The sequence below is a fragment of the Diachasmimorpha longicaudata genome, chromosome 9 (genome assembly GCF_034640455.1).
Source record: "Diachasmimorpha longicaudata isolate KC_UGA_2023 chromosome 9, iyDiaLong2, whole genome shotgun sequence".
Classification (NCBI taxonomy): Eukaryota; Metazoa; Arthropoda; class Insecta; order Hymenoptera; family Braconidae; genus Diachasmimorpha; species Diachasmimorpha longicaudata.
Window position 1 is genome coordinate 3,740,446 of NC_087233.1, and position 10,762 is coordinate 3,751,207.

The 10,762-nt window shown below is 34.9% G+C and overlaps 1 protein-coding gene across 1 annotated transcript; it reads right to left on the bottom strand.

Moving 5' to 3' along the window:
* Nucleotides 1-5,880: 5,880 nt before the first annotated feature.
* Nucleotides 5,881-7,389, bottom strand: LOC135166295 (pupal cuticle protein-like). Its single transcript, XM_064128419.1, has 2 exons — nucleotides 7,120-7,389; nucleotides 5,881-6,411 (listed from the first exon to the last, which is right to left on the bottom strand). The coding sequence occupies exons 1-2, from the start codon at nucleotides 7,372-7,374 to the stop codon at nucleotides 5,935-5,937; spliced, it is 732 nt and encodes a 243-aa protein (XP_063984489.1). The 5' UTR covers nucleotides 7,375-7,389; the 3' UTR covers nucleotides 5,881-5,934.
* Between the last annotated feature and the right edge of the window lie 3,373 nt (nucleotides 7,390-10,762).

Below are 10,762 nucleotides of genomic sequence, written 5' to 3' on the forward strand. Positions count from 1 at the left end.
GGGCTTTTATACCCATCGCCAAAAGTTATACATGGCGGAGGTGTCGAGTGTACACGCAGCATCCGTACACATCGACTCAGCTCCCTCTTTTCGATTAGACGTATGTACACGCCAGAGGGGCCCAATGATTTCGTCAATCCTCGTGTTTGTGTGGGTGTTAACCTATGACCGCAGGTGGGGGGCCTCAATTCGGCATTTTTTTTTTCACTTGTACCGTGGATTCGATTCGGTGAATCTTCAGATTTTTCGGGCGGAAATGGCCGAGAAAAATTACGGAAATTACGGTCAGGGATTTTTGGATTTGGGTAAAAATGACGGGGGATTTTGTTAAATTCGTCTGCATTGCTCTTTGAAATTTTTGGGAATTTAAAATTCTTCTTGAGTTCTGAGAGATTTTTTATGCTTTGGTACACCGCAAAATAGGGTTTTTTTTGACGAGTGCGGAAATAATTTTTTTTCGGTCGCGGGGGTTGACAGCACGAGGCGAGAACGAGTGATATGATTCTAGGGGATGACAGGACTTTCCTTAGTATTAAATAATTTTTTTTTACCAGAATTTTCCGACGGGTGTAAAAAATTACTTTTCTGTACTGCGTGATAAAAAGATCGTTTTGCGTCTTTCTGGATGAAAATGTAATATAATAAAAATTATAGTTGTTTATTCAGCTGAATAGTAGTCACAGGAGCCTTTAGGTCAGCCCTGACTAGTCGAAAAAAAATAGTAAGACTATGGTACATTTTTTTACGAGTGCGGAAAATATATTTTTCGTTCGCACTTTACGGCGCGAGCAGAAGCCGAGTGATACTTTCCCCTGGCCTTGCCCACCTTTTTCTCACAAGGGCTGAAATGATCACTTTCACTCTAGTAATGTCTGAAAAGCCACTTTTCCGCACTGCGTCCTAAAAACCGTTTTTTTACGCGCGAAAAAATTTCAAGTTCGAAAAAAATCTAAAAAACGATAAAACAACGTGAAAAAATCATAAAAAATCCCACCACAATAAAACGGATAACATACTGTTAATAGATCTTTGTAATTCTGATTTTTAAATCACATAAATCTTATAAATAAAGACTTTAGAAATTTTATTTAAAAACCGATGAGTCATCTGCTTCGTTTCGCTTTTGAAATCGCGAAGAGAGTCGTGGAGTTTCCAATCAGATAGACAAAATCTTTTTTTAACTCAATCCTCACACTCGATTTCGTCTATTGACAATTCGTATGAAATTTCGTCACGAATTTATATTATGGTAAACAGGTTTCCTCTCGTCTGGTGGATTACAAATACATTTAGCATATTTATCAGCGAACAGACGTGTCTATTCATCGGTGAATTAATATTTTTTCATTCAATCGGATCACGTGTCCCTCAATATAAATTCACTGATACGACCAATTAAATGGTGGAGATCCTGGGAGCGATGAGACACTTCCTAGGATATGAATCATCATTATAATTCAGTAATTCTCGGTGAATGAATTATAGTTAATAACGTGCGGATGAATGAACTATAAATTTTGATAATAAAAAGAAAAGGGCGTTAATTTCACGGTGAAAATTTACGATTATTACAATATCGTGGTAATTTTTCTCATTATGTGAGAAATAAATGCTCAATGATGAAATGAATTTTGACATTTCTCATGCAACTGATTTTCCACAAATGAATAATCTCGCAATAATTCAATAACTTTCTAATTACATCCTCTTTTCTTTGGTAACACCTCGATAAATTCGTTGTCTTGTCGGGTCTCGGGTGGGAGCCATTAAAACAGTTAATGCTAGTCAATTTGACAGAGGCTGATGGCATCAAGGACGAGAGAATTGCTGCAAGGAGAGAACGATTGAAGAAGCTCGCTGAAGAGACTAATCATGGGATTATCAAAAAATTTGTTTCGTTAGCTCATTATTTTGATGACTACACATGTTATGTGTAAGCAGGTAGCAAAGGTCAACGAAGCAAACTGTACGCTCCAACGGACTCATACTACTGTCACGAAATAGTGAATAAATTTTCACACTGACATATGAAAAACACGTGGAACTGTAGTCGATTAATGAGTTGTAAAATGGAATGAGATTTGATTTAGTAACGATGAATCGAAGGAGCGTTATGACAGCAGTCAGGGAGGTCGGAGAGTGAGTCTCAGGTGTTGGATGTTTTTTTGAGAAGTCGGAACAGGTGCGTTTGAATTTTCAAGAGGAGTTTTTGGACATCAGGAAAGATTTGACGTAAATTGGGATGAGGGACTTTTCAATGACGGCAGTTTTTGGGGAATATCTCGGAATCGAGGGGAGATGGGATAATTTTTGTTATGACCTTTTTTGTGGAGGGGAGAGAGGAGTATAAAATATGTTATGATGAACATGTCGCTATCTCTCTTAGATTCGGAGATATGCCTCAACAACGCGGTTAGGAAAAAATCAATTGATCTCGTTTCACTAATTCATGATGGAAATTTTACGTTAACGGTTTTTGGGGAATATCTCGGAGTCTAGAGGAAGGAGAACAATTTTTGTTATGACCTTTTGTGTGGAGGGGATTGAATACTACGAAAAATGTCATGAGAAAAATTTCGCTATCTCTCTTGGATTCAGAGGTATTACACAAAAACTCTAATAAAAAAAATCAACTTATCTCGTTTTACTCAATGAATCAAAACTAAATATTTTCGTAAAGAAAATTGCATTAAACAAATTTTTTTGTCTTCCTGTATCTGAGGGGAAAATCTTCTTTTTCAAAAATAATGACGTCCCCGAAAATAAAAAAAATTACGATTCGACATTAAAGTTGAGAAAAAAAAAATACAAAAAAATTTTCATAAATCTTTCAAAGAATTTAAATCATTGAAACAAATTAGAAATAAAAAAAAAATATATTCAGTCACAAGAGGGGTTCTCAATACCACCCCCCCCCCCCACAAATTCCCCGGTTAAAAAAAATTCGAAAATATTTCGAAAACTCAAATGATTCTCCTCCAAAACATCGACATTTTTCCCACGAAATCAGGAGTAATTCGAGTAATTTTCCAAGACTCTCTTGCGGAACCATCGCCGGGAGCCAAAAATCACCCGCCTCCACCCCCGGGTGTCCCAGGTATCCCCAGATCCTCGTGAAAATTCCTCAAAGTCATTTCGCGTCAACGCAAACGCAAGACGAGCCGATATTATTGTATATTATTTGCCCGAAGAGTATCTGCCGCGTGAAAGTAAAAATCTTGATTCTTAGTATTTGGGTTATAGTCAGTGAGTATGACCTCCGTCTCCGACAACTAAAAAATTAAAAAATATAAATAAATAAAATAATGTAGACAGATAATTGAATTAACTTTGCCGAAAATATATTGCACATCAGAGACATCATTCATTCTCATTACAGTGATTATCTCATTGAGTAATGCAAATACTGTGGATCACATGCGTTTGAATAGTTATCGAAAATTTATATCCCCGGTGAATAATCATTAATTTGATACGGTGACCCTGACTGACCAGTTTCTTGGTGATTACAAGCTTTAACGGTCGTTATAAAAAGATGATGCTTGAGGCTCATCCTGGCCATACCTGGCAGTCATGCCGACACGATTGGCCACGACATACCGAATGCTGATTGTGTTACGTAACATTGTCTCGTCATTGTTATTATACTTTCTTCCGTGGAAGATAATATTTCATTGATTCCACATACGAGGTGTAGAAATTACATAAATAAAGGAATAACAAATTTAAAGAGGAATTTAACCATAAAACTTACTGAAATAAAACCTGAACTAAAACGAATTAATGAATTCAATTAATTGATTACCTCATTTTGTTCACTTGGTTTAAATTAAATTTATTAATCAATTTTAGTCGATCGACGTTGATTGATTTGAGCTAACAGATGCATTTAAATGAATCTAATTAATTAAATAAATAATAAATGTGGAAAACGTCTAATAGGGTTTGTTTGGTAGCTTGAAATGAGTTTAAAAAATAAATAACAAAATTTGGTATAAATAATTTAGGAATCGTGCTGATGAGTTCGGGAAATTCAGTAGAAATCAAAGAATAATGAATTTCACGGGGAATTTAATTGTAAAATTTAATCGAATAAAACCTGTGGTAAAGTTCATTGGCCAAATTTTAATAATTAAAGAGTTGTTTGAATGGAATGAAAGCTTGTATTTAAATGAATGTAACTAATTAAAAATGAACAACTAATAAAAAATTACGTAAATGAACATAAAATTCCATTAAATAAATAAAGAAATAATCAATAAATGCATCCAATCAATAACTCATTAGTTTCGCAAATGAGGTCTAAAAATTATACAAAATAAAGGAATATAAATTGAAAGAGGCATTTAATGGAAAATTGCATTAAAATGAAGACTTAATTACTATGAATTCAAACTCATTCCATTTGAATTAAATTAAAGTTCAAATGCAAATGAAAATACATAATAAATTTATGTAATAAACAAATCATTCATTCCATGGGCCAAATGCTGAGAGGATTCATATGAATAAGTAGATTATTTAAAATAAATAAATAATGAAACATGAATTGAAGTCGAATTTACTCTAAAAGTTCAAGAGTTTGAATGTTGTCGTACACAATTGATAAATAAATTGTAATAAATAAACAAATGCAAACAAAATAAATGCAAAATTCATAGATTAATTCTCTTCGGTTTAAAAAATATTATTTTCTCCTCTCAATGCAAATGATGAATTAATAAAAACGAAATAAAAATTCCCCGAGTAATCGATTTTGAGTTCCGTCATTTCAGAGATATCCCCAAGGATACATCCAACCTCTCAAGGATATTACAACACCATTTAAACTGCCCAATACCCATCCACATGACGTCTAACATATATTTTCGCTTGATACCGAAGGCACATGAAATGACAGACTTGTCACTGAAGATGCGCAAATAATTTTTCAAGGAGAACGAGACTCGGAAAAATTTAGTAATAACGACGACCCCAACCTGATTTAAAAGCTTGTAATCATTTGCAGAGGAGAAAATATTATTCGCAATGATTCCCGTCACTGGGCAATTCATCACGGAAAATACTTGTCATTAGTAGCAGTGTATCGATGTCAGGTCGTATTAATTAATTTTTTTATTCATTTCGATGATGACACTGTGGGTGAATGACAATAGTTGACGCCTAAAAATTTATCATTCATCAAAAATTATCGTGGGCGATTGCACTCTGCATATTCATAGATCTCGGAGGCTCACGCATTGTTTGCGCAATTTTTTTTTATTTTGGCATCCATTATTATTTTGCGCATTGTGCGTATCGCAGTCTTGCGCAAAAGGCGGAGGATAAAATGCTATAAAGTATTATTAATGGGAATTTCAATGCGGAGTCTAGATATTTTGCAAAGAGTTCTGTCGATTGACTGGGAGAGAATGAGGATGATAATAACAATTATTTATTACGATAAAAATGACCCCAGGGAGTTTTTTATTATTTAAATAAATGGATTAATGACAGAACTGTCTGAAGACATTGAATAATTATTTTATTTTGACTTAATTACCTTAGAAAACAATTTTTTTCTCTTCCCCTCTTTTGTATTTTCCATTTTTCTTTCTTTAACTGAAAATAAAAATATTAACAATAGGAATTAATTGAGCGATATTAATCTAATTATAAAAACACGACCGGAAATGACACAAAATATCCCAAACGACTAATTAAAATTGATTTAGTAATCAATTAATCTAATTAATTTATTACTCTTTGTTCCTCTCAACGACTTTTTTGTCTTTTACAGTGTTTTCATCAATTAAAAAAATGTTTAAAAAATGATAATCAATGAAATAATTATAGTCTAATCCGCAGGAAGGAATGAGAAATAAAATAAAGTCCAATACATAACTCCAGCGCACATTTATTAAATTACAAAAATATAAAAAATGGAAAAATAAATTAGAACTTCTTTTGACTTCTGAACTTGGGATCCTTGGAAGCTATCGCTTTGGGTGCACTCGCTTTGACCTGAGCTGGACGTCCTTCTCCATTATCATAATCAGGTTCCTCAGTGGTTGGCTGTTTGCTAATCCAATCGAGTGCTCTCTGAATCGCCGGTGGAATAGGGGGTGAAGTTGGCAAATGGGAACCGGACACTTGCGTTCCATATTCGTCAGCGGTCCAACTTAGGGAAATTGGGGTTCCATCGGGGGCATTGTACTGAACTGATCCCTGGATCAGTTGTGCCTCATCAGGGGTGCCAGCGTATTTTCGCGATCCAATTTCCTGCTGCAAAATTCCACCCTCGGTCTCATAAGCGACTGCATAAGTACCGAGTGTGTCGCCGAAATTCTTCGACTCGCTTTTCAATTTTTCGGGTTCGCGAAAATAAAGATCCTGGCCACTGACGATCCCCACGACAGCCACCGCAATAATCTGTAATGGTAATGATTAGCTTTATCAGCAAGGAGACCTTGTTTACCGGCAGACCTTGGATATCAATTCAGGGGGAAGAGGTAGAGCGAGGTAGGATGACTTTTTTATAGACTAGTTTTTGAGTAATATCTCGGAATCTAAGGGAGATTGCAAAATTTTTGTTGAAATGTTTGTTGTAGCCTTTGATTTGCTGCACAAAAAAGGTTATAATAACAATTCTGCTATCTGCCCTAGATAACGAGATATTCATAAAAAACTGGTGATATAAAATTTCAGCAGCGAAGTGATAAAACAAGGTAAGTTGACTCATGCCTGAGTCAAGTTTTTCGGGGATATCTCCGAATCTAAAGGAGATGGCGAAATGTTCGATATAACCTTTATTGTAGTACTCGATTCGCTCTACAAAAAAGGTCATAACAAGAATCCTTCCATCTCCCCTAGATTCCGAGATATTCCTAAAAGAACTGTCAGTACAAAATTTCAGTAGCGAAGTGGTAAAACGAGATTAGTTGGCTCATCTCCCATTTGTTGTTGAATCATATCTCCGAATCTAACGGAGATAAAAAAATGTTTATCATACCCTTTATTGTAGTACTCAATCCCCTCCACAAAAAAGGTCGTAACAAATATTCTCCCATCTCCCCAAGATTCCCAGCTATTCATAAAAAACAGATTCACAATCAGACCTGACTCATCTCCTCTACTTACTATTGTCCTCATCGTGATGCCGAATTGAGCTGCAACTGGTGGCCGCTTGTTCCACTGATACACGATAAATATATATTTTTTTAATGTTAATGCCTCGAGAAAGTGCAACACAGCTGGCCCATATAAAATATCACTGCGATGGTTGTCGGAGTGAAGTTCGCGAGCAACTCTTAGGCCGTCGAGGGTACAGCCGACCTTTATACCTGCGCCAACCGCTCCAGACTCTAGGCTTTTACATAACCCGGGAAAGTACATCTATCTATTTCGGCTTTATATAGAATATACAACGCAACCCCAGTCGTCGCGCGTCATCATCATCATCACCTAGACACCCTTCATGTCCCCCCTCAGCCACCCGGACAATTCCCAGGAATCGGTGATCGGTAAATTAATGGAATAATTTTTTCGTGTACATGGGTAATATGTTAATGAGATTAACCATTGAAAATTGCACAGTGATTCGCAATCGATATATTCCTCGACAAATGTCGAACGTGTATTATCTGCACACTCCTATTAACTCCGTGGGAAATGTACGACTCTGATGGAAATGCAAGAGCCTTGGCCCATGATCCCCGGTGTATTGAGACAGTACCTGGAGATAAGACCTGTACCTCTTCACCGTAATGCACAATTGAATTTATTCTGGGGTGAAAATAATTCAGAGCTGAGGACTGAGTTCTGAATTGAGGGAATTATTTATTTAAAGTTGAAAAATATAGCAGATTAGGCTTTTTACATTTCTATTAATGCTCTAATATATAATATAATATGATATAATATAATATACTCTTCTTATACTGGATTGCAGCAGAAACATTTTTTTTTTTTTTTTTTTTTAATGAGTTGAGAGAAGTATTTTAATTGGATGAACCCATATTTTTTTAATTTTATTTTTATTATTCTATTCTCGAGGATATTTTAGGGGAAACCGTAAGCTGGAGGGAAGGGGGATTCAGATCTGATTTTAGGATTGAAATAATTTATTTAGAAGGATATTTTTTTATTTTTATTATTTTTATTTGATGAATAAATCTTTTTAATTTCGTTTATTTTTCTTTTTTTCTTGATAATATTTTAGGGGGAGACTCGGCTGCGTTTTCTCCGACGCTTTTCCCGTTTTGATTTTTTGTGTTTTTAACTCCTATTGTTTCCCTTTGTTTCCAAAATAATATGAAATAGTAATATTTTATTTTAATTTTAATGTTTTTTGGGTAATTGATCACCAGAAGTTCGGGATTTCCATCGACGGATAGTTATTTATGAACAAATATTCAAATGGTTGGTGGCACAAGTTGCAGTAGATAAAGTAGATAAGGATGTTTTATAGCGTCGTTACTAAGATGATATTAGCAATATTTTCCAAAAATTGGAATGATAATCAAAATTATGTTAATAAAATAGATATGTTTTTGTATTTTTATCAGTACAGCATGAGCCTTTTTGGATTTTAAAATTTATTACCCTTCCTGCCACTTACAAAAAAGTAATAAACACAAATTTATAAAAATTATCATTTAAAGTTATTATTATTTAATTATTGAAATTGTATTGAAATTCAAAGGGCGCGAAGAAGAATTAGAAAGTGAATTCAAAAGGTAATTAATTGAATTACGGGAGTAAATTACTTTTTAAATTATCATCAACCCATTACCCCAGTAATCCAATAATTAATGGGACTAATTAATTACTGCAATTAATTTTTTCTCGGAAACTTTATATTAAATAACCCACCCTCAGCTTCTCAAACCCCTCCTCCCATTCCCTCTCCTTCTCCAACACCCGCATGTAAACATCTTGAGGGATGACATGGTCGGTAAAGTAGAGACTCATTACTCATTACATCATATCACGTGACAAGCGCAAGAGACATTTAAAAAAATTATTAAACAATTTTTAAAAGTGGATTCATTCATTTGTTGTCCCAACGACTCAACGAATTATCACACTCAATATATTATTTATTATAAAATGAATTTATCAATGAATTTCAGTGTTCCATTGCCATTGATCACCGACAATTCTCCGCAATTACTCGTCTCGATTGCAAAAGCGTCCGTTGCGTTAGAATTTCAAAGAAAAAAAAAAACATTTTAAAAAATCCTTGAGCGACTCCTCCCGTCGCCGAAAACTTCATCCGACGTACTTCGAATTAATGTGCATAAATTACCCCGATTGTGCAACATTTGAAAGTGATTCACGGGAAGAACCGAGACAAACCCAAAAGTATTCCCCTTCTTTTCCCTCCCCCACCCGCTGAAGATCCAATAAATCAATCGCTCAAGAACGCGGTTGTTTAGGCCATCTATGGGGAAAAGGTTAAACCGTCGTGTGTGATCATCACTATCGGCTGGTATCAAATATCAAGGGAAAACACAGCAACTAATTTTTTAAAATTAATAACAAATAAAAATCGAGAATTTAATGAGGAAAAAAATGAAATAATTTCATGATTTTTTTTCTCAATTAGCAATTTGTTAAAGTAAAGAGATTATTGATCTTAATTATTCGAAACATTGGTGATTAGATTAGGTTACCAATGGGTATATTAGGTATTAGGGATTTTAAATAATTAATTAAGTGATTATTGGATAAGTTTCTGCGATTTTTTTAGTTGAGCAAAATCAAACTCTAGTGAATCGGGAGGAGTATTTTATAGAAAATAAGGAGCGCTCTAAAGGTGGATTACAAAATTGAAGAAGGATCCTAAAACTCGAATGAAAGATAAGAACAATTCAGAGAATAACTTAATTAACAATTGAATGTTGATTGAAAAAAAATACTGAATCAATTCATCAGCGAAGTTGACTATTCCTTCACCTTAGTTTTTCGATCATTTTCGCGAATCTAAGCCAGATATCGAAATTTTCATAAGAACATTAATTGTAGAACTCAACTTTCTCCATAAAAAACGTAATAACAAAAAATTTGCCATCTCCCCTACATTCCGAGATATTAATAAAAACCCACTAAAAAAAATTTCAGTAGCAAACTGATAATTCGATGTTAACTTAGTCGACTTTCCCAGCGATATCTCTGAATCCGCGACCGATATCGATATTTTTGTCATAACACTTATTGTAGTACTCGATTCCCCCGACAAAAAAGGTTCTACAAAATAATTTCCATCTCCCCTAGATTCCGACATATTCGCCCAAAAGTGGGATCAGCAGTCAAAAACGACCATCCACTCAATTTCCTAATTCAATCTAATCAAACTCTCGTTCATCACTTAATCCCACAAAAAATAATGCTCCCATTAATCCAGCGATACCACATCCTATGATATCACAACATAAATTCCATCCCCCGTAAATATTATTAATATAATTAAATATAATTAAACAGAATAATCCGCGTGCGTCTCCTCCCAAGAAAAACCGCCAACTTCCCCATCTCGATAGTTTCATATTTCGAGTTCGAGAGGCCAACGAATTAAAACTGACTTCGACCCACCAATAACAAGCGCCTCAGTCATATTCTCAATGATCTACATGCCCTGTACGCCCGTTCCTATTGTACATAACACATGATATCTCTGAAAGAGCGCGAACATGATACAGAGGTGGGCCGCCAACACACGTCAGTAATCACTGTCTCTCGGTGTTGTTCGGCTTGTCTCGGCTCACAAGTTCCATTTCCC